A 22762-nucleotide genomic window follows, 5' to 3' on the forward strand; every position below is an offset into this window, starting at 1 on the left:
GCAGCAGTCACATGTCCAGGTCAGCAGCAACCAGGAAGGACAGAGTGGGTGGCAGGCAATTTTAAAAAGGCTATTCGGGGATTTAAATTTCTTCCCGGCATCTGCGGTGTTGGACCAGCCACTTCCGGCTGCGTTCCGATAAGGCGTCGCATAGCATTGCAGGAGGCCTGTGCGGGAGGCGTCTTGTGTGGAATGGGCTTTCGGCTAATCTTAATAATTAAGCCAGCACTATTTTCTTGCTTAATTAATATAATGAGCCAACAGTCCGTCCTTCGTGTATGATGTCGCTGACCCCGGCAATCTGCAGTACCGCGGGGCGCCTTGTCAGGACGCAGCCGGAAGTAATATCCCTTTTAACCAAGCGGCAAACAGTAGGTGAACTATTATGATAGTTCCCGGAGGTAAGTAGTCTATTATGCAACATGGTTTGATACTGAAGAACTTGTGTAACTTAATCACACAAACAAGATTTCTGGGTGAGTTTTGTGCAATGTACACTAAACTGGTACGGATATGAAATCTATTCTTTTGAATGGATTTATTTACGTGATCAATTAAAAAAAAAAATTTCCATCCCGCTGCCGCAGTACAGAAGAAAGCAGAAAATGCTGTTGTGTTGGGAAAGGTAATTATCTTAACCCTATTAGACTTGTGATGTGATTGTGATTACATGGTGGAAACTAGAACATGGGTTGTAGATTTTGTAATGACCGCACATTATTAGTGCATGTGTGCCGTTCTTGGAAGTACTGGACTGCCAGAAGTTCCTCGAAAGAAACTCTGGGAATCTAGCCTTGTACAAACTGTCCTTGCTGCTAATCGGGCTGCTGTGACGCAAGCGCCTCCTCCTGCCAATGTCCGTGTGTACACATGAGCGCCTCTATCTGCTCGGTAATGTAAAGCAAAGGTTCTGTCGTTTCCCGAGAGTACAAACCCCTGGAGCCGTTCATCCAGCAGTGAAGCCTGTATAGCGGTGGAGTCCTCAAACAGGGCTGCTTGTTCTTACTCCGAGTCTGGTTTATAGTTAAGCCCTATGTCCACGGGCGGATTAGAATTGCAGAGTTCAAGCCGTGCATAGGGAAGCACAGGGCGTCCGTACTTCAATTTACACCTGCAGATTTGATTTGCGCGTGCGGGAAAGAAATCGCAGCATGCTCCATGTTACCACAGATCCCGTGTGGATGGGCTCCATTGATCTTTATGTAATGCATTGCGGATTTGTAGGCAGATGCCTCTCTGGTTGCTCTGAGACCAAGCAGGGAGGTCGGGGGGAGGAGGCAGAAGGCAGGCACTTTGGGCAGTGCATCCGCACAGAGAAAAAAATTGCATCTGCTATCGCCAACAAGCATTTAAAATAATTTCCGCACTGACACTGTGGAAATCCATGTGTGCCGTGGACATAAGGCCTAAGGGCTCCTGCCCACAGACTATTTGCTGCGGAATCCACGGTGGGCATCCACATCGCGGATCCCTAGCAAATAGCGCCCATAGCATGCTATGGAAAATCTATTCTTCCTCCACACTTGTGGAAACCAATTGCTATTTCCACAAGCGGAGCAGCATGCTTCATTTTTGTGTGGATTCTGCGCGGACGGCTTCCATTTGAAGTCAATGGAAGCGGTCCGATCCGCAATCACATTGGGGAAAGGTCACAGGTTCTGCTTCATTGCCGGGTGATGATGTGGGAAAGGCAGTCCAATGGCTCCCGTGCGTACCATCCGCAGTACAGATATAAGAGAAGGAAAGCGGGTACGCGCAGGCGCCGATGCTGGCAGAGCCGGATTTCGTATGCGGAATGCAGCTCTGCAGTGAGCAGCCGGCCTTGAGGTATGCGCTTATGGGGAAAGTTCTAGTTGCCAAGAACCTTATTTCAGCGTTGGGCATCTCGCTTTCTTTTTTGCGCTGAACTTGGAAGTGTCTCCTATCGTCATAAATTATGCAGGAGGCCGAAAAGTATTTATTAATGAGGGTACGAATTCAACTTCAGTTGTCCGCCCCCCCCCATCCCTTCCCCTCTCTATTGGAGATCCACATGGACTAGGCTTCAATATACCGGCCATGATTTACAAGCGGTCCCATAAAATTACCGAAGTCATGGGAGGAGGTGGGGGTCTTCAATAGGACATATGAAGGAAGGGTTCTTTCATGGACAGGGCCAGTTATGTGCTCGCTTCTTGCTAATCTTCCATGTTCAGAACTTTGCCACAGCGACCTTCTTTCCACTTGCACAATAACAAGCAAATGATCTGAGTGTGAAGAATGAAAGCCGTTGTGATGAGGAGCCGCAGATACAAGCCTTGACCTTTTATGCAATGATATTCCCGCATTAGGTTACCAAGTAAGAATAAACATGTCACATGACCTGGTGCATATACGATGGAAATATAACATGCGCTTCACATGATCTGGTCGAAGGTTCTCCTACACCGCACGCTGCGGGTCAATACAGCGATGTATGATATTAATGTATTAGCCCCCGAACAGCATAATGTGTTTTCGTTGTGTTAACCCTTTCATTATGTCAAAGTATATTTTCTCCTGCAGACCCCGTTGTACAAGTTAAGTAGGCGCTGTTGTTTCTCCAAACTTAGCAAAGTTTTCTTTTCTTCGCTTGTACTCCTGATTTATGCAGTGTACCTTATTAGAGGAAATTGTCCTTCTCCACCTGCCAGCCACTTATTTCTTCCTTCTGCTACACGGATCATTCACTCTTCAGTCACCGCTAATATCTGTCTTTAGAGAGAGGCTGCCTTCACATCTGTGTTGGAACCTTTGATCGGAGGTTCCCGGGTAGTTGAGCAGAAACCAAACTGACCCCATTGTTGTCAGTGGAGTCCGTTCGGCGCTGTTCGGTTCTATCATAAAATGGACTTCTTCGGCCACGGGGATTCCCATTTCCGAACGGAGCAAGAAAACTGAATTCCCACCACAGATGTGAAAGTAGCTAGAGAGAAACAGAGACAAGTTGATTACTAGTGTCACTGAGGGATCATGTTACAGCTGCTACCCATAAACGTTTATGGAGGGGAAGAAGTGGAAGAAGCCGCTGCAGTGAGAGAGACACTTGGGGGACACTGATGGTTCCAGTATTGGTTGCGTTCACACAAGACAACTTCAGTTGCGAGAATTCTCACAGCGGGACCAGACCCGAGCCCCTGCAGGGACCAGCGCGGCATTCACCTCTCCAGCGGCTCTGGCACTTTGATGTACCGGCCAGCTGGCGCATGCACAGAGTGGAGCCAGCGGCCGGGGAGTGACATTTCTGTGCGGGACTCTGTGAGCCCCGCACAGAAATAGAGCCTGCCGTGATTTGTTTTCCGCGTGGACAAATCGTGGCCGTCTGCCTAGAATTGCATTTTCTAATGCAATCCTGCGGCAGCTGCCACGGGCGGAAATTCAGCAAGGAAATCCCACGGTGGAATTTCCGTCCATGTACAGGGGGCCTATGGAGCGCCGTGTCGCAAAGCAAAAGTGATAACAAAGTGGCTCAGTGAACAAAACATAGAATTTTTTGGTACACGGCCAGGAAAATCCCCAGTTCTCAATCCTATTGCACCCACAGGATAGGGCATAGACATCTGATCACCAGGGTCCGACCACTGGGAGCCCCAGAGTTCCCCATGTGACTAGAGCAGTAGTGTGCATGTGTGACCACTAGTCTGTCTTTTTTAATGGTTGTAATGATTGCAGTGTTGCTCCAGTAATCCTATGATCTCCTATAATAACCCCTGCGGCGTGCTGCAGCCTACTTGGTAATATGACTTCGTCTGCTCTGTACTTTGCTCTTTGGGATTTAGACGTAGGTAAAGCCCTTCTGTATCGCTGCAGTGAAGGAGCAGCTCCTTGATGTGTAAGCTCAACGTAAAAGTTGAATCACTTTATAGATGGTTTTACTTTTTCTTTTATTAAGCCTGCATGTAGAAGTCTTCTGGTTGTGATTAAGCCCGGGCTCACATTAACGTATTCGCATTGCGTATTACGCAAATGACGTCAATGAAAGTACATTTATTTTCATTGTTAACGCACATTTGCGTATATTTATTACATATGTTAAGCGTGCCTAAAATACGCTGGGTATACGCGAGTAAAGACGCGACAATGTGTAGTTCCATACGCCGGTAAAACACTTCGAGTTACCATACGGTCGTGTGAGCCCGGCCTAAAACTAGTGAGCTAATTAAAGCTCGGCTTGTCTATTGATTGTTACCGCTGGCTCGCTGCAGTGGAGGGTTGGGTGATGTCAGCGCCGCATCTTATGGTTGTATAATACCTTGATCGCTTTTAAAACTTTTTTTTTTTTTTTTCCTCTTCTGCCCGGATAATCCCTTTTAATAAATCTTATTTATCCTTCGTCTGTACAGTCCTAAAAACTGCAAACCAGATATCTGGAGCATTTATAGTCATTGTATCCAAGTACTGACGGACTTACTAATCCCAGGGATGTTGCTTGCTTTGCAGTAGTTCCAATAAGCTCCCACCTTCCTAGGTGCCGTGTGAGCTGAACATGGGGTCTTCTCAATGATGTGAAGGCACGCTGGAGTCTGATATTAATGAGATGCAGGCATCCCCAGCAGCTGCTGATTTCTCTCTATGCATAGTAATAGGAAAAAGGCTGTCTCAGAGCAACATAAATTTGGTGGTGAATTTCCTTTAATAACATTAGCAGATTCCCCCCCCCCCCCCCCACTATTGGCATTTAACCCTTTCCAATTCACTGCCTGACGTCTTAAGACATGATTTAAGGCTGTACAGCTCCGATGTGGGAAGACAGCCTTCGGGGTTCTCTTACTGTATATTGCCAGCCTCTCTGCTGTCGGAGTCTATCCAACGTGTCACCTTATGCAGTACTGGCTTTAGCCAGCAGATCGCGCCGTTGTATAACGGCAGAAAGAGTAAGCCCCCTAGGAAAACCAGGATACAAATTGGATTGGAAAGGGTTAATGATCGTGACTGTAAACCGGATTTGTTGAATATAACCTGCTGTATCTTCTGTCCCTGCGTTATAGATCAGGATGGATTTCCAACTGGCTCCCTGCCTGGTGCCCAACCTCTGTGGATCATCTAAAGGAGGCCGAAGATAAGATGCTGAAGTGTAAGTTAACCTGTTCAGGGCGAGCAGGAGGACCTGGAAATGTTCTGGTTCTTCATCTTGGTTAAAGTAAAAAATATACATTTTGTGTATGAAAATTAGTGTTTTCTTAAACTGAATAACACCTAAAAGTCACAATGTTTCTTCACACATGACTGTTATAATAATGTCCAATGGCATTGTCTGGTTTACAAACCTTAAATTCAAATAGCCTGTTGGGGCACTCCGAGTTAATTGGAGGAACTCCCCCCCACAATTGGGTGCTCAGCCCATACATTACATGCACATCTCATTGTGAAAGGTGATCGTATTATAGGGCCAACCCCTATAATAAACGTTATTAAACTGATGACTTTATTCTATGGATCCGTACAATTACGGCGATACAAAATGTATATAGTTTTCAATGCTCTACTACTTTTACAAAATTAAATATCTTTGGGAGGGAAAAAAAAATATTTTCTGCTACCATCTTCTGACCGCCATAACATTTTTTGCGAGACATCCTGTAGTTCCTATTGGAGTACATACGACTTTTTGATTCCTTTTTTTTTTTCTTTCTTTTTTTGAGACGCGTTAGAAAAAAAGCCCAATTCTGGCGTTGCGTGTTTTTTGTTTCTGACATTCATTGTGCAAGATAAATGCATTTCTTTGATTAAACTTTCATAGATGCAGAGCTACCAAACAATATATTTTTGTGGGAGGAAGGGGGTGGTGTCCTTTTTGATTTTATTATAAATATGTGGAGAGGGTCTTTTTGTTTTGGTTTTGTTTTTACTTTTATTACTTTTTTCTTAATAAAACCATTTAAAACTATTTTTTTTACATTTCCCTTTTTTATTTTTTTTAAGTGCTCGTAGAGGACGTGGACTTGTTATAGTTTAATCGCTCCTGCAGTATAATATGTAATACCATAGTATTACTCTATATCACGATCTTATTGCAAACTCCAATTGAGGCATTTAAATGAAACTTTCAGAGTTGACATTTAAAGGGTTACCAGACGCCTTCAGTGTTCACACAGTTCACAGCTGTTGTGGGTGAGTGTCAGCTGGCAAAGCCGGCCAGTGCCCACATTGTAGGGAGCGAGATCGGCTCCCAATCCCACTCCACACAAACCCCAAACCTCCATGGTGTAACTGTACGTTTTTCACCCTGCATTCATAATTAGAGATGAGCGAGTATACTCGGTAAAGGCAATTGCTCGAGCGAGCATTGCCCTTAGCAAGTACCTGCCCGCTCGAGATGAAAGGTTCGGGTGCCGTCGTGGGGGAGCGGTGAGTAGCGGCAGTCAGCAGGGGGGAGCAGAGGGAGAGCGAGATCTCCCCTTCGTTCCGCCCCTCTCTGCCCCGCAGCTCCCTGCCCGCTGCCGGCACCCGAACCTTCCATCTCGAGCGGGCAGGTACTCGAGCAATTGCGTCTAGCAAGTATACTCTCTCATCTCTACTCGTAATGTATTGTAAAACTTTAATTTAGTTTTCATATCCCAAAAAAAGCTGCCAGTAGAAAACTACAGTTCGCCACGCAAGAAACTAGACCTCATACAGCCGCGTCGACAGAAAAATAAAAAGGTTATGGCTTTTGACAAGTAGAGATGAAAATCCCCCAAAAATCGTTGCGTCTCCATGGTCAAAATAGGCTGTGTCCTTAAGGGGTTAAACAGTGTCTGCTTTCATAGGTATGCTGACATCCTTCTGCTTAAAGGGATTGTCACCTAACCTATTCTTACCATTTGAGGCGCCCCAATGCGTGAACACAGCCTGCAGACTTGCATAGAAATACAATGGCTTCATGGTAACTTATCTTCTGCTGCAGGTTGAGAAGGACACAGTGACGTTATCATACGTTGTGTAACTCTAGAATAGGTGGAAATGCCAAATACTTATATTAGCGGTATTTATGTTTTTGTTTTTTTTGTGTAGGTATTACAAGCTCCTTTACCAAAGACTACGTGCTAGTATCTGGTGGAAACAAGATCTGGACCCTGTCATTTGTGCAGCCGCTCTCACCGAAGACCCCATTAGTTTTGTTACATGGATTTGGAGGAGGGTCCGGACTGTGGGTTCTCAACTTCGAAGCACTTTCTCAGAATAGGACTCTGCACGCCTTTGATATCCTGGGATTTGGACACAGCAGTAGGCCCCAATTTGACGGTGACGCTGAGAAGGCTGAGATGCAGTTTGTAGAGTCAATAGAAGAGTGGAGAAAGGCCTTGAGTCTGGATCATATGATTCTACTGGGACATAACCTGGGAGCGTATTTAGCTTCTGCGTACTCTTTGAAATACCCCTCAAGGTAAGTTATAGTGGTGATATTTGTGCTGAGGGATGTAATGAGGTACCCTTTAGTAAATGCACACTAAGTTCACTCATTCATTTTTTCCTTTAAATATTTATGTACAGTTTCAGAAAAATACTTTCACAAGGGGGCAGTCTTTCAAATGGATGGTTGTTCTTGAGCCATCGTGTATGGTTAATAGAAATACAGATGGTCCCCTACTTGCGAACAAGGAGCCTGTTCGCAAGTACATTTGTTTGTATGTCCGAACAAATGTTTTTATGAAGCGGGGTTCGCGGTTGGATCCCGCTCCATACAACGTCGGGTCCCGGTTGTTTTTACAGCAGACTCCCGGCAGCAGTTCCGATGAGTGGCGCGACTCGTCGAAACTGCTGCCGCCGGGTGTCCGCTGTAAGAAACAGCTGGCACCCGACAATCAGGGTGCCCATACAGTGTCCCGCGATAAGATCGCGGGACGCTGTGCGGTTGCTAGGCAGCCGGGGGGCTTCTGAAAGGCCCCAGGGCTGCCTATGCAGAGTGCCTATCAAGCACACGGCTTGATAGGCGCTCTGCATAGGCAGCCTAAAAGCCCTTCAGAAGGCCCCCGGTTGCCTAGCAACAGCACAGTGTCCCGCGATCTGACTAGACAGGCTTGATAAGAAGCCTGTCCGGTCCCTGCACAGTATAATGTAATGCCATAGCATTACATCATACTGTGCAGGACAGATTGTTCGCATCTTGTGAAGTTTGTAGCTTGAATGTTCGCAGGTTGGGGAAAATCTGTACTGTGAAACTTCTTCAAAAGGCCAACCTTTTATGTAGACCAAATTTCCTTTGCTAGATTTTCAGTACCATCCTATCCGGGATGTATTGGCCATCTTTGAGAAGACCACCCACCTAGAAGACCTCTATTCAATACCATATTGGCCGCTTGTCTCAGGGGTTTCATATGGCTTCCATATCCCAGCCGGATGGTCAGACAAACACCGGTGAGGCCTCCATGTCTCAGCGCACATCTTCCTATCCTGCTGTGGCTGAGATGTCTCAACAGACACTGTTGAGGCCTCTATATCTTGGCGCAACACTTCTACTACTCACTGGGGATTTGTAGCATCTCTGACTTGGTCCCCCTGTATTAACTATGTGAGGAAACTGCGGTATAAAATCATTGCAACGGACTACCAGCCGGGTGATTCTGATGACCTATTGCTTCAATTGTTTGTTCCTTTTTAATCAATGGAGAAAGACTACGATATTAAAAACGGCGTAAGACCCGCTTCATACTAAAAAAGTTTGAAGTAGCTTTTTTTTTTTTCTTTAGGTTTCTTTCTCTATCCAAATGCAGATAGAAATGGATCCTGGAACTGTTTGATATAAAATCACAGGGGAATTAACCCCCCCCCCCCCCCAAAAAAAAATAAAAAATTGTGTGCATGTATGTGTTTAAAATTGTATCTAGAAGAATTGCAGGACACTTCATTTTTTTCCAAAGATGTATACCATGCCTGCGTGTTCTTAGATGATATCTAGTTTTCTCGTCTTTTTGTAAACTTCAGGGTAAAAAGTCTAATTTTGGTAGAGCCGTGGGGATTCCCAGAAAGATCTGACAACGCGGACGAGGAAAGGCCGATTCCTATTTGGATTAAAGCAGTCGGTGCTTTATTAAGTCCATTTAATCCATTAGCAGGACTTCGCTTGGCCGGACCACTGGGTGAGTGACTTCACCGGAGGTTAATAGACTTTGTATTATTGACTGTAGTAGGATTAAACATGGGTATAGCAGTCGCCTACAGTGGTCTTCAGTCAGGGACATAGATCTGTTGATGTGAAATGAATGTACGGTATTGTTTGTAGAGGTTTTACTCAAAGAACGACGCTCATTTATGGATGGAATTGCTTATAATCTCTTGCTACCCCTGAAAGCATTCCATACGCTGCCGCCTTGCCCGTCACAAGATGTATATTGCCTCGTGCATAACGGATGTGTACGTTATTTCTATTTCATTACACTGTGATATCCTTAGATTAATGTCGCCTTTCTTTGTTTCTTGTAGCAAAACTGATTACATTGCTAAAACATGGATGCTTATTTTTTTGCAGGGCAAATCCTATAAATGGTAATTTTTTTTGTTTTTCAGTGCATGGTATTAATCTTCCAGAGCAGAGAGCACGATTAACGGCTTTCGGCTTGTCACCCACTTAGGAATACTAGAAACGCCATTTTAAAGGGGTTATTCCACCAAAAATCACTTATCCACAGCATAGGTGATAAATCATTGGATTGCTGAGGGACCCAAAGCTGAAACACCCACAGGTATCGAGAATGGTGCATTCCAAGTCTCTCTATTGAATGGAGAGGTGATGCGCATGTATGACCAATGTTCCATCCTCTGTCTGTGTCACAGGAGGAGATAATCGAGTGGATTGCCTGACTTTCTCCGTAGATGAACGTGGTAATGCCTGGCCACCAGTGCTCCATTTAAATTTGGAGTGCGCCATTCTTGCGATTCCCTGGGGATCCCAACAGTTGGACGTCCAGCAGTCACGCATTTATTACCTACACTGTGAATAGGTGATAAATGTTTCTGGTGCAAGAACCCCTTTTAACCCTTTCCAATCCAGTGTGTTGCCCTTGTCAGATAATAAGATTTACCTGCACAGCTCCAATGTAACACGTGTTTCTAAACTATGCAGGACAGCGCTCCAATGTCACAGGCTGTTCTGTATATGTATGCAGGACCACTCCTGTATACTGTTAGAAAGATGTGTCGGTCTTCGTCTGACATCGGAGCTATCCAGGGAAATCCTAATGTCGGACTAGGCCTGACACTGGATTGGACAAGGTTAAAACTCAAATTGCTAATATAATAGTCATGACCGTTCATTTTTGTGTGTTTCTATTGAGTAACTCTAAGTAGTCCACAATATGCTTTCCCACCCAAAATAAATAAGAGCTGGGGAGTGAGTGGTCAGCAGGGACATTGGATTGGAAAGGGTTAAAGCTATATAATTTTACCTACTGTATCCCAATTATCACCCAATCGGCACAATTTATGGTTAATTTGCATGATGGTACCTAAATATACAGGGTGTCTCTAATGTAAGTTCCACTTTAATAAATGTATTTCCCAGCAACCAACATACATGAGAGGCTGTTTTCTGATTTAGAAGATGTACTGGGATCCCAGGATCATCAAAGTCTTGTGGAGGAGGTGATTGCGGGGGCCACTGTAAGCGGTCTGGTCACGAGAAGGTGAATAGACACAATTGCAGAATTTGGGGAAAAGAATCCCCACACCATGAATTGCGCACAGTCATAACTCACTGAAGTGGAATGTCTTCTGTGCCACGTCTCACTGTAAACTATACGGATGGGTTGTTCTTCCTTGTCGAGTCCGCAGTAACCAGTATCCCCTATCTGGACACTCTGCAAAACTGGTTAATGCCGCAACTGAATAATGACTGAGTCCAGCAGTTAGATGGTGCACCAGCGCACCCTCGCCTCCCAAGTTTGTGCTCATCTCGCCTCCACGCTGGATAGGAAGAGTGTGACGAAACAAACATTCTCTCATGCACTGGCTTCCGCGATCGCTCAACTTAACATAGTGTCATTTGTATTTAATTTTTTTTAATACTTGTGGGGCTACATGAAAACGTATGTGCTGCCTCTGCTACACAACATTTATGAATTGTAAGAATTTCATCCTGGTTGAAAAGTGAGCGACCAACAAACTTTAACCGAACAGCGCGCGACGGCTTTACATTTAGATGCGATGATTATCACGCAAAGTCATTCTTTTGAATGTAGAGGGCCCTTAAGGCGGAGTGTGGCTGGAGTTTGATTACCGCATGGATGCTTGTCGTGTCGCCCTTGGAGCTCACGTTGAATCAGTGTCCGTGTGGAGAAAACATTCCCATATTTGTGCATCCTATAAACAGCTTCGTGTACTTTGGTTGCTGAGTAATGTAGTAAAGTGGGACTGACTTTAGTGACGCTCCCCATTGGGAGTTCTCAAGACATTGTAACGTGTAGCTGATTTGCAGTCCGGCCTTCCAAGGAAATCGTTGAGATTACAAGGTTCATTGCTGAGGAATCACGTAGCCCGATTTCTGAGAAAGTGATGTATTTGCCCACAGGGTGATCATTGTATTCTGCAAAGACTTTGACCTAACTTCATTATCACAATGTTCTCTTCCAGCAAATGAGTCGGTTGCTGTCTTGCCCTTGGCACTTAGTCATTCTGCTATTTCACCATTTCAGCCTGTTTTATGTGAAACGAAATGAAAGTGCTTCCATCTGGTCTCTGAGCGAGTTTACAGCAAAGAGTAATAAAATACATCGTTAGACTACATTCACACGGGCGAGCGCCATATCGAGGCGAGAAACTCGGCCCATTATCGCACTTGCCAACATGCGGTTTTTCACGCCGATGCGAGGCGTTCATTCTAAAAAGGCCTCACATCGCTTCTGTGAAGTTGTGATCCTCAGGCGTGGGAAACATCCCATCAGACTCACATGCACATCACACGGCAGGTGATTAGCATGCAATGTCTTTTAAGGTCCCATTGAATACAATGGGCGAGGCATTTGGAGGGGATACCCAAAGATAGAACGTGCTGCAATTTTTATCCTCCTGTTAAAAAAATTGCTCATGTGAAGAAGTCCGTTCAAAAGAATGGTGTTCGTATCCATGTGAGTTTTGCGCGTCTTGCCATGCACAAGATTCTCGCCCGTGTGAATAAGCCCTCATACATGGATTATAAAGAATTCTTTATACATAGTATCTCAATCCTAAAATACGTATGTGAATATGTACGGTAATGGAGTCACCCGTCATGGTTATGGACTGATGTTGTAGTGACATGGGACTGATTGGCTCGGGATGTTTATAATGGGGCATCCATACTGAGGAGTATACATGGCAAGCTAGAAAGGGGATGCCGATTGTTAGTTACACCGATGTTCACACAGCACAGTAGTGGTGCAGTATTTAAAAGTGTGTGTTTTGCTGTGTAGATACATTTGGGATTGTTTAATTGTTTCTCAGAAGCGCTTCCATAAGGCCCCGTTCACACAGTGCAGGTTTCAATGTAACTTTCTTTCCAGCCAGATACCGAAAAGCAGCCAGAACACCACAACAATACATGTGAACCTGCCTTTACTGTGCTACTTTTTATCATATCTGTTAGTGTAAATGGAGAGTTCTAATATCTAACCTTAATGGCCCCTATATAATACATTCCTTAATTAAGTTTTTTGTTCTTTTTGCATTGACAGGTCTTAGTCTCGTTCAAAGACTGAGACCAGATTTCAAGAAAAAGTATTCGTCTTTGTTTGAGGATGAAACCGTAACGGAATATATTTATCACTGCAATGCCCAGCCTCCAAGGTAAGTGATTCTTCTCATGCCAGATGAATGTATAACTAGTGGTTCCCTCATGCCACAGGGTGTGTTTACACGGGGCAGAAATGCTGCAAAAACTCTGTAGCGTTTCCACATCTAAAGCAGAGTCAAAATGCGCACTGTTGGTCCACAGTTTGACTCGGTCAGCGGCATACCTGCAACGGACTTCAAAAGATGCAGTGCTTACCTTTTGAAGACTTCGGCTGTCAGCGCTTCCTTCACCCCATACCCACTGGCCTGTACTGGGCACAGTGCCGCTGGTTAGCTGATGGCACTTTTGCATCACCTGACTAGCACCACTGTCCTCCCTAGAGGCCACGGGGTACCAGGTGAAACCGTGCGCCGAAGACTTTGGAGGTGAGCGCTGCATCTTCTGAAATCGGTTGCGGTACGCCGCTGACCTCAAGTCAAAATCTGTACCAATAGTGTGGATTTTTACTCTGTTTTGGATGCAGATTTGTTGCAGCCTTTGCGCCTCATGTAAACACATCCTTACAGTTTTTGTGCTGCATATTTTTGTCAGTTTTTGATTTGCTGTACAATAGCACAACCTACAGAGATTAGGCTGCCTGATCGCTCTGCCCTGGAGGAAATGAACCTGTGTTCGCTCGGCACTTTCTAATCAAGTCTGCATACGCAGTATATAACACGGAGCTACTTGTTGTAGTGGATGAATTCTTGTATAGAAGTGTTTTTGATTCCCCAAATGACTCCTCTGTTGGTGCACAAAGCTCTGCATCCGAGTTATAAAAAAAATATATTACATTACTTATAATAAAATGTACACAATTGTTACTTTGTTGCAGTGGCGAGACGGCTTTCAGAACCATGACCGTCCCGTATGGCTGGGCTCGGAGACCGATGTTGAAGCGTATTGACCAGATGCACCCGGACATTCCAGTCACAGTCCTTTATGGAGCGCGCTCTTGTATCGATGGGAATTCTGGAAGCACCATTCAGTCTCTGCGGCCAAACTCCTATGTGGAAACAATCGTAAGTCCTTAGTCCTTGGTGAAGTAAACTTTTTTTTGTTTTTTATTTTTTAGGTCAAATGAACTGAAATTGTTGCATACATACTTATTCGTCATTGAGATAAATGACAGCTAGGCCTTATACACTGCACTACATAAGTAATGCAGTATGCTATTTAAACAATCAAACAATCACATGTTTAAATTTCATTTTGGGAAAAGTTAAAGGTAGGAGGTTTTTTTGTTTTCACTTTTAAGAAAATACACAAAAAAAGCAGAAAAAAGCCACTTTTCAGTTAAAACTATTTATTTTGACAAGACTATAAACAAAGATACCTAGAAAATTGGTATCATTTGTAACCATCTTTACTATAAAATTATTTCTTCTGCACACCATAAAGCAATGAAGGGGAATGCAAAAATTCCACCTCTGGAAAAAGAATATAAATACAAATTTTTGTTCTGTGCCCCTGAAAATGGTTCTAATGAAAACGTCAACTCATTCCACAATAGGCAAGCCCTCTACAGCTCCATAAACAAATAAAAAATTTGGCAATGCAAAAAAGAAAATTATTATGAAAAATGCTTTTATTATGCAGAAGTAGTGAATATTTAAGAAAAACATCTAGACCTTTTAGGCCAGAATAAACCGAACTCTGTGGATAGTCTGAATGGTTTCCAGGAACCATCACTGTACTTAGAAGTTTTCTGGTGGTGCATAACTTTGTTTTATTTTTTTTTTTTATTGCTTTCTATAGCATTTTACTTACTAGCCGCTAAACAAAAAAAAAAACGCTCTGACTCCTGGGGAGGTCCATCTGGCTCCCAAACTTACAGTAATTGGTCGTCCTTCATTATGGCATTGCCAAATCAATATGCCCGCTCCTATTAGTTCAGTTTATAATGGTTGTGCTGATGCTTCCCCTCTTTTTGCGATTTGTGTCCGTATCACGATGAGGCTGCATAGAGGGATGATTTCATCAAATCACTCAACCTACTACCAGTTATTGTAATGCGAGCCGTGCCCGATTCCCTGAATTGTAGAAGAATGACAACTTGATCTATACTTAGTCAACAACCCCTAGCCGTCTAATCCTGTTTTACTCAGATAGAAATTGATCATGAAAAATATGAGCCACTTTCTGTTTAACCCGTTAACGCTATATGACGTAAGTTTACATCTTGGCTGCGGGGTACTTAACGCATCAGGATGTAAACATACGTTCATGTGGTTGCTGCGGGCTTAAAAGCTGTGCCCGTGCAATCCTGCAGCGGGAGCTGGCTATGTCAGATTGTTGGCCGCCCTGCTGCAACACCGAAGGTGAATGAGAACAGTGATCTCTGCTGTTAACCCCCCTTACATGCGTTGATCTATTTCGTGCTACCTCTGTCACATCATCAGACCTCAGCAATGTAATCCCGGAGGGCCGATAGGTTGCCATGGCAATAGGACACCAGATATTTGTGTCTCTCAATGCCCAATTCTTGCAAGATTTTCACAGCCGTGTGAAAGCTGCCTAACTGTAGAAATCCAGGTAAGCTCAAAGAGTTCACTTATGTTTCTTGCAGCTACGAATGACTAAAATACAGGCCAGATCACTTTCACACTGCGTAAGGTCCCTATAGCATGCATTAAAATGTGAAAAACACTTTTAATGTCTCGGTTCGGGAAGCAGGAAAGGGGAATCCCTGCTGTTGAATGGCTCCGTTGCAGAATAGAACCGAACAGCACCAAATGGACTCCATTGACTATAATAGGGTCCGTTTGAGTTTCCGCTCAGCTGCCCGGCCTGCTTTTGGATGAAACGAAAAAAAACGTTGCATGCAGCCCTTTTTTTCTTTTGGCATTTTGAGCCAAGACTTCGACGGATGTTCCAACGCAAATGTGAAACCGGCCTTACAAATGTGTGTCTGGATTGTGCTATACATATAATATTCACTATTAGTTTGAAATCCGGGGTCATGCTTTTGGTTAATCTGTATTTGTCTTGTAGGCAATTCGTGGTGCCGGCCATTATGTCTTCGCCGATCAACCGGAGGATTTCAACCAGAAAGTTATAGAAATTTGTGATTCTGTGGACTGAGCCTTTGGCTGTCTGAAACATCTCCTCAGCTTGCGGTGGGATAGAAGCCAAATATACAAAACCGATAGTATTTTGCGCATTTCATCGGTGCTTTCATCATTACAGGCATTTGCACACTTGAACTAGAAATGTGCCTTATTTCGTAGGAGCTGATTTTAGATGGACTCTGTACAGCTTTTCCAAGTATCCAGAGTGTTTATATTTATATGGCATTTGTGATACAAATAGGTATATATTTCCAGAGCAATCTATTTAGTCATTTCTATCTTTTAAACTGGAACGAAGGCGTACCGAGCCAAACTACTCCAAGGACTGACTGACCCCAGCCCTGTATGCGAGCGTCCGACCCTCTCTGTTCACCTTAGATGAGCGTTCCTTTATTGTATTTATTTTTGTATTGTTAACTACTCCTTTAACGTGTGCCAGGCTGTGGATGTGACGGATGACTGCGTGTCCGAATGAGTGGGTTTGTCTTTAAGACTTTAAAATTGAGAGGAATGCTTGAAAAGCCTACTATGACTGCAATAAGAACGCAAAGTCTAGTCCACCTCCAAGTCATTTAGTAGAATACCTAGGTCTAGTATAACTCCTTTAATCCGGTAATAAAAGACCGAGCAGTTATGATAGTCTTCAAAGTGAATGTGTCATAGGTCGGTGTCTTTATCGCCCACTTTTTGAGGTTTTCTACCCTTTCAAGCAAGGCACTTTCATAACCCAGGCATCTGTCTTGTCCCGTTACCATATGAAGGCATTACAAATTGAACATTTCACCAGAATAGTCTCCATTTACATTGGGAAGCTTACCTGAGGTCCTTTTAAGGATGAACTAGTAGATCAAGTGTCAATCGGGGCCAGGGATAGTGAGCCTGGGCTCCCAAAATCCATTGAGACAGAATTAGGACCGTTTCTAAGGAGGAGTGAGCACTTGAGGTAGGGGTCTATTGGCTCTGCTATATTGGGGTATAAGGACTTCACAGGCATGGTATCCCTTCCTGAGGGGTCCATCCTCTGTGAGCCAGGAGGTAGAGCCAATAACAAGTGGCAGTCTCACTCTGGTGCCATCACATGGGTAGGCATTCATCTAGTCAGCTGCTGCAGAGGAAATGTCTTCCCCAAAGCAAACTCAGCTGTTTGCCCGGGGTATTGGCATAAGACCATCCCTTAGAAGGGCTGCAAAGACTCAAGGTGGTAAAGGGCATACGGTGCTAGATATTTTCCTGCTCAGTGACCGGCTCTGCAGTAGGATGACCTAATTTGACCAACTTCTAGTGTTGTTGTAGGAGCCTAATATACCGTGACACATTTCACATAAATGCATTAAGCTGTCCTAACGCTATCGGTATGAGTGAGTGTATTTTGTCATGAGCCATTTATGTGGAGAACATTTGTATAGACATGTATGTAGTTTATTATTTTGAGCGTGCCTTGATTTAGAAAGTTTCACTCCAGATCAACAGATGAGCGTGTGAAGTGTTACAGGAGGAGTGCATGATGGGATCTTTTTTTTGCAGCAATTTGTGTGTTTCTTATGATTATTTTTTTTTTGTCTTGCATTATAGAGCGAGAAGGATTCCATATTGTACAGTATTGCCCTGATCAGAGTATAAACCTCTTTTACCCCCATCCTGCGTTGCAAGTTTTGCAAATTCTGTTTCGATTAGCCGCTCTATTCTTTTCTGTCCGGTGTTACATGGAAAGCAGAGTAACATAATTGTGCAATATACAGGGAGATTTGCATCCCCATGTAGACTACTGCTTATATATTCTGTAAAAGGTTTGCAAATATCAGTTTTAGGCCGAGTTCACATCTGCGCTGGAACCTCCGGTGCTGCAGAGACGGCAAAAAATAGCGCTGCATGCAACGCTTTGTCTTCGGGTAAAATACCGGACAGCTAAGCGGAGATTGAACAGACCCCATTGTAATCAATAGGGTTTGCTCAGGTCTGACATAAGACATAGCCGATCAGCCAGGGGGATTCCCCTTTATATCTCCCCAAATGGAGCAAGAAGACGGGCTGTAGGGACCCGGGACAAATATGCACGTTATGGCCTCCGTTTTGGCCTCTAAGAATTTCATGGACCAAAACTGCATACGCCCATGTCAGAGTCCCAAATGTAACTACTCTTTACCATGGCTGTGGAGCTCTATTCACTAGGATAGGGTTTTTCTCCTAGGATAGGGTTTTTCTCCTCTTCCACCTCTTTAGCACCGAGCTTCCTACCTTAGGGGTTGGCTAGGGAGCCTGGTAGGGTTATCGGAGCTCTGCCACCAACTGTGAGTTGTTGAACAGAGTGTTGTGGAGATGTGCGCCAGAGCTCAGAATCCAAGATGGCACCCGCTCTATGTGCTAGAGCTTCACCCTCTGCCCAGTGCTGGCGGTGCCCTACAAGGAACTTGGAGAGCTAGTCGTTCTGCTGAGAGCCACATAGAATGACCTAGCAGGCCAGATTCGGCCCATGGGAACGGGTAGGATTTCTGTACGGACTTCCCCAGAGCCAAAGCTGAAAGAACGCTTAGAGGGGCATCCTTTCTATGCAGAGGTTTTTAAAAACTAAATAAGTTTTCATCAGTAAAGTAGAGCCTCTAGGGTTATTTAACAACCAGAGCCATTCATTCTTTAAGTCTGTGAAATGTTCCTCTGTTGTTCCTACAAATTTATGAGTAAATTGACAATTGAGTGTTACCGTTCTTCTTATCAAAGGCATGCCCCCTGCATAGTCTCCGCCTCTCAGCAGTGATTGGGCAATGTCATATCGTATGGACAACCCCCCCCCCCCAATTGGTAACGCCCTGCTGGTAATTTATTCATAACACCCTTTTACACAGTAATTATTGATAGAATTGTCGGGCAACAGTCGTCCCGTGTAAAAGGACCCTACATTTCTAGTAAGAGTAACAGAGGAACCGAGCAATTCGGCGGAAAAGAAGCTCCACAATTGCTGTATCATGGGGAGTAAAATAGCCGCTTTGTGAGAGCTCACCGGTCGTCTTTCGCACTTCAGGTAGTAACAATATAACATGTTACTGGCCTCTGCAGAGGAAGTTACCAAAATAACATTAGAAATCTGTTCTGACATCACTTCCTGCTCTGCAGCAATTGGCTGAAACTTCACCGCAGAACCTTCCTATTGTGCCGACATCCTACAGCATCCTAAGAGTGAGCTGCGCCTTTTGTAGTCCCCGCAGAGGAGTCGGCTCTCAGGGTTACCAGTATTGGGTTGCAGGAGGCGGGTAGGGCAGGATGCAGGTTCACTCAGTAAGGCCGTGGTAGGTTAAATGACCCTAGGAGCTTACTGCGTATGCCCCCTCCCCCGAACACAGCACAATTATATTTATTTTAATCTAAAAAAGTCCAAAATCCGGTGCCAATTATATTCTACGTGATCAGAGCTTCTTTTTCTGCTATAGAGCCTCAAACCAATTGCGCAGACACATTTAGAAGATGCCTCATCGGAGACCGTGGCCCCCCACAGTTTCCTGCTTGCTACAGTAGCGATGACATGTACCTTGCTGTAACCAATCACTGATCACATATGCCTGTCCTTGTTAATGTCATCGCTACAACAGCAGGTAGAGAGCAGCATTGGGGGAGGAGGGGAGGACTACAGATTTCCAAAAGTATATTTTTCCTGGATAACCCTTTTATCGGTGTGCCGGGAATGTGAGGCTCTGTGGCCGAAAACAGAAGGTAGTTCGCTATAAACCTACATTATGAAACTAATTGGCACAGAAGTTCGGACTAATGAGGACAGTGTTAAAATGTGGAGATTCACTTAAGTATTCAGAATAACTTGTAAATAATACAGTATTTGCAAATTGCACATTAAGTCTGCTTAAAGGGATATTCCAGAAAGGGGGGGGTGGTTGTTTTTTTCTTTTTCAGTTTTTGCCCATCCACTCAATAGGTAAAAATTGATAGATCGGAGGCGGTGTCCCAGCAATTGGACCCCACCGATCTCATCTCTCAAAGTACTAACCGTTTCATTCACTTCAATAGCTATTTCTTCCACTGGGCTAAAAACCTGCACGTGTAAACATGTTAAAGGGGCAGTACGGGATTACAAACACATGGCTTGCTTTCTTCCAGAAATAGTGCCACACTTGTCCGCAGGTTGTGTGTGATATTGCAGCTTAGCTCCACCAACCCCTTAATGACCAAGGGATTTTCTTTTAGTTTTTTGGATCGCTGTATCAAAAAGGGCCGAGGGAGGTTTTTGGTTTTTTTGCGGGACAAACTGTATTTTGTAAAGGCACCAGTTTTGGGATAAAAAGTGTCCAAATTTTTTTTTTTTTTTTGGTGGGGGGAATTCCACCACTGTTCTTTGGGTTTTGACTTTATGGCATTCACTATGCAGGAAAACAAAACCCCACTGACTTTATTCTCTGTATCGGCACCATTACGGCAATATAAAGTTTGATATAGTTTTTTATGATACTACTTTTCCACACTAAAAAAAAACGTAAAAATAGTTTCTCTGTCGCGTTACAAAAGGAATAACTTTTTCTTCCCGATCGCCAGAGCTGTATAAGGACTTCTAAATGGTAGCAACAAACGCTAAAGGTTGTCCCACAAAAAGAGTACAGATGACGTTTTATTGCTCTCTTCCGTTTTTTAAGAGGGCAAGATTAGTAAAGATACAGCAATTCTAGAATTGTTTTTATAGTTTGCTTTTTTTTCCTTTTACAGCCACGTTTATTGTGTGGCACATAAATAACGTTGGAACGTCCTTCTGCAGGTCATACATTTACAGCGATGTATATAGCTTTTACTTTTTTTTTTTTTTTTTTACTACTTTTGCACAATAAAGAAAAAAATTTGAATTTAGATCGCCGCATTTCAAGGCCCATAACCTCTTTAATTTTTCCGCCAACAGAGCTATGTGAGGTTTTTTTTTGTTTTGTTTTTTTTGTTTATTTTGTTTTTTTTTTGTGGGCAGAGTTCTAGTTTTCATTCATGCCATTTTCGAGTACATGTGAATTTTGGATTGCTTTATTGCAGAATTTGAGTGGCAGACAGATGGAAGATAGTAATTCTGCCAATTTATTTTAAATACTGCCATTTTTTTAATGTCATTCACCGTGGGGGGAAAATAAGAAAATATTTTAATTATTTGGGTTGTTTTTGTAGGGGAATTTTTTTACACTGGATTTCTTCGTTAAACTTTTTATTGAACTTTTTTTGTTTTTTACACTGTTTAGTCCTTTAAGGGGACTTCACTATGGGATCAACTAGAATAGTGCATTGCATTAGTTATGTAATGCATTTTGCTATGCCTGTGACAACAGCCTATTAGACTATGCTGGAGTTACATGGCACACAAAGGGCTTTGTCAAGCCTCCAGTCACCATGGGGACTCATGGGCTCCTCACGATCATGAGCCTCTTCCCCATGCCACCCGCTTATATGCTGTGATCACTATTGATCGCGGTGTTGTAGGGATTAAATGGTCGGGAATGGAGGTTTCTTCACTACCGGCTGTCAGAAGCCAGTTTAACACCAGCTCTAAGAGATGCTTATTGGAGGTCACTAAGGGGTTAAAGTGAATGGGGCTGAGCTGCAGTAGTACATGCAGGGCTTTGTGTTTGCAGGATATTAGCCGGGTTATCCCCTCTTTGACATTTCTAGCTTTTACTTTTTCATTTCATACAGATGTGAATATTCTGTTCACACTTTTTGGAGTTCCCCCATCGCTGCTAAACTTTGCACCAGCCTATAAAATGTAAATCTAGCTAATAATGCATAGTTGTATTCAATAGAGCCTATATATAACAGATGATATCGCGATCGCCTCTATGTAACGTGATCTTCTCTATAGGAGTTAAACTATTTTTTTGTCATTGAGAAAACCCTGTGTGACGGCAATAATTTCACTTTAGTGTTCATACACGCACAATAGAAAGGCTGATCTATGAGCCAATAAATGTAACGTGTAGGAAGAATGTAAATGCGAGCTTAAGTGACTCTTTATTTCAGTTCTGCACATGGTTCTGTATGTCTGTAAGATCATTTCTGCTGAGAAATATTGCATCCAATTAAAAGTGTAATTTTAATTTAAATGTTTGTGTGCATGAAGCACGGCCGGAGATAATATATACAATAAATGCTAGTGGACTGCAATAAAAATATAATTCTTGTGCCCCGTGGTGTTCGTGAATTTACATCGTATTTCCCTTGACAAATTGGGACCACTACCTGTCCACTAGATAAGACTATTTTAAGGCTGTTTTCACACATTAGGCGGCTTTACATGGGCGAGATTTGTGTATTCTGAGACGTACAAATCTCGCACGAGTATGAATGGGGACATGCACACAAGCAATGTTTTTCTGCAGTGCGGGAGACAAATTGCGGCTCATCCTACCATCAGGCGTGCCCTCCCATTGTTTTCAATGGTGCGATTGGATGCAAGGTCTCCCTATTGACAGCCATGGTGGAGGATCACTACTTCCCCAAAGTGATGCAAGGCAGTTGTGATATAAAAACGCCTTGCATCTGTGGGGAAATCACATGTTGGCGAGCACGCTATCCGGCCGTGATTCACAGCCCAATATTGCACTCGCCATGTGAAGTTAGCCTTAGTCTAAGTCCTCCGTGAAAAACACTCAACAAATCCATACCTAAATGCTGCAGATTTTCTTTGGGTTTTAATCCTAGTGTTTCAAGGGGTGAAAGCTGCAGTATAAATGGGCATGCTGCAAAATTAGAATCCTCAGCGGTTTTCAAAAATGCTATGGATTCATTGCGTAAAGTTTCTGCTTCGTGGGAAGTAGAGTTTCTGAAACTGCCACATGGTTCGTACTCTAAATGCTGTGGAATTTCTGCAGCATTTACGCCATGTGTGAAGGTGGTCTTACCATTCCATGCAATCAATGTTAATGTGGTGGTCGTCGAACATTCCGAGCGGGCTCAGGAGCCAAGCAACTGGTGTCTGATG

The 22762-nt window shown here is 43.7% G+C and overlaps 1 protein-coding gene across 2 annotated transcripts in view; it reads left to right on the plus strand.

The window, feature by feature from the left end:
• The window catches only part of ABHD5 (abhydrolase domain containing 5, lysophosphatidic acid acyltransferase), a 31486-nt gene extending 9522 nt beyond the window's left edge, over positions 1–21964 (plus strand). For both annotated transcript variants that reach the window (XM_066585291.1, XM_066585292.1), the window contains exons 2-7: positions 5007–5092; positions 7012–7384; positions 8923–9077; positions 12645–12756; positions 13578–13764; positions 15737–21964. In XM_066585291.1, coding sequence (XP_066441388.1) covers positions 5007–5092; positions 7012–7384; positions 8923–9077; positions 12645–12756; positions 13578–13764; positions 15737–15826 — 1003 coding nt within the window. In that variant the 3' untranslated portion in view covers positions 15827–21964. The remainder of the gene's footprint in view (positions 1–5006; positions 5093–7011; positions 7385–8922; positions 9078–12644; positions 12757–13577; positions 13765–15736) is intronic.
• The last annotated feature ends 798 nt before the right edge of the window (positions 21965–22762 follow it).

The sequence above is a fragment of the Eleutherodactylus coqui genome, chromosome 12 (genome assembly GCF_035609145.1).
Source record: "Eleutherodactylus coqui strain aEleCoq1 chromosome 12, aEleCoq1.hap1, whole genome shotgun sequence".
NCBI classification, from domain to species: Eukaryota; Metazoa; Chordata; class Amphibia; order Anura; family Eleutherodactylidae; genus Eleutherodactylus; species Eleutherodactylus coqui.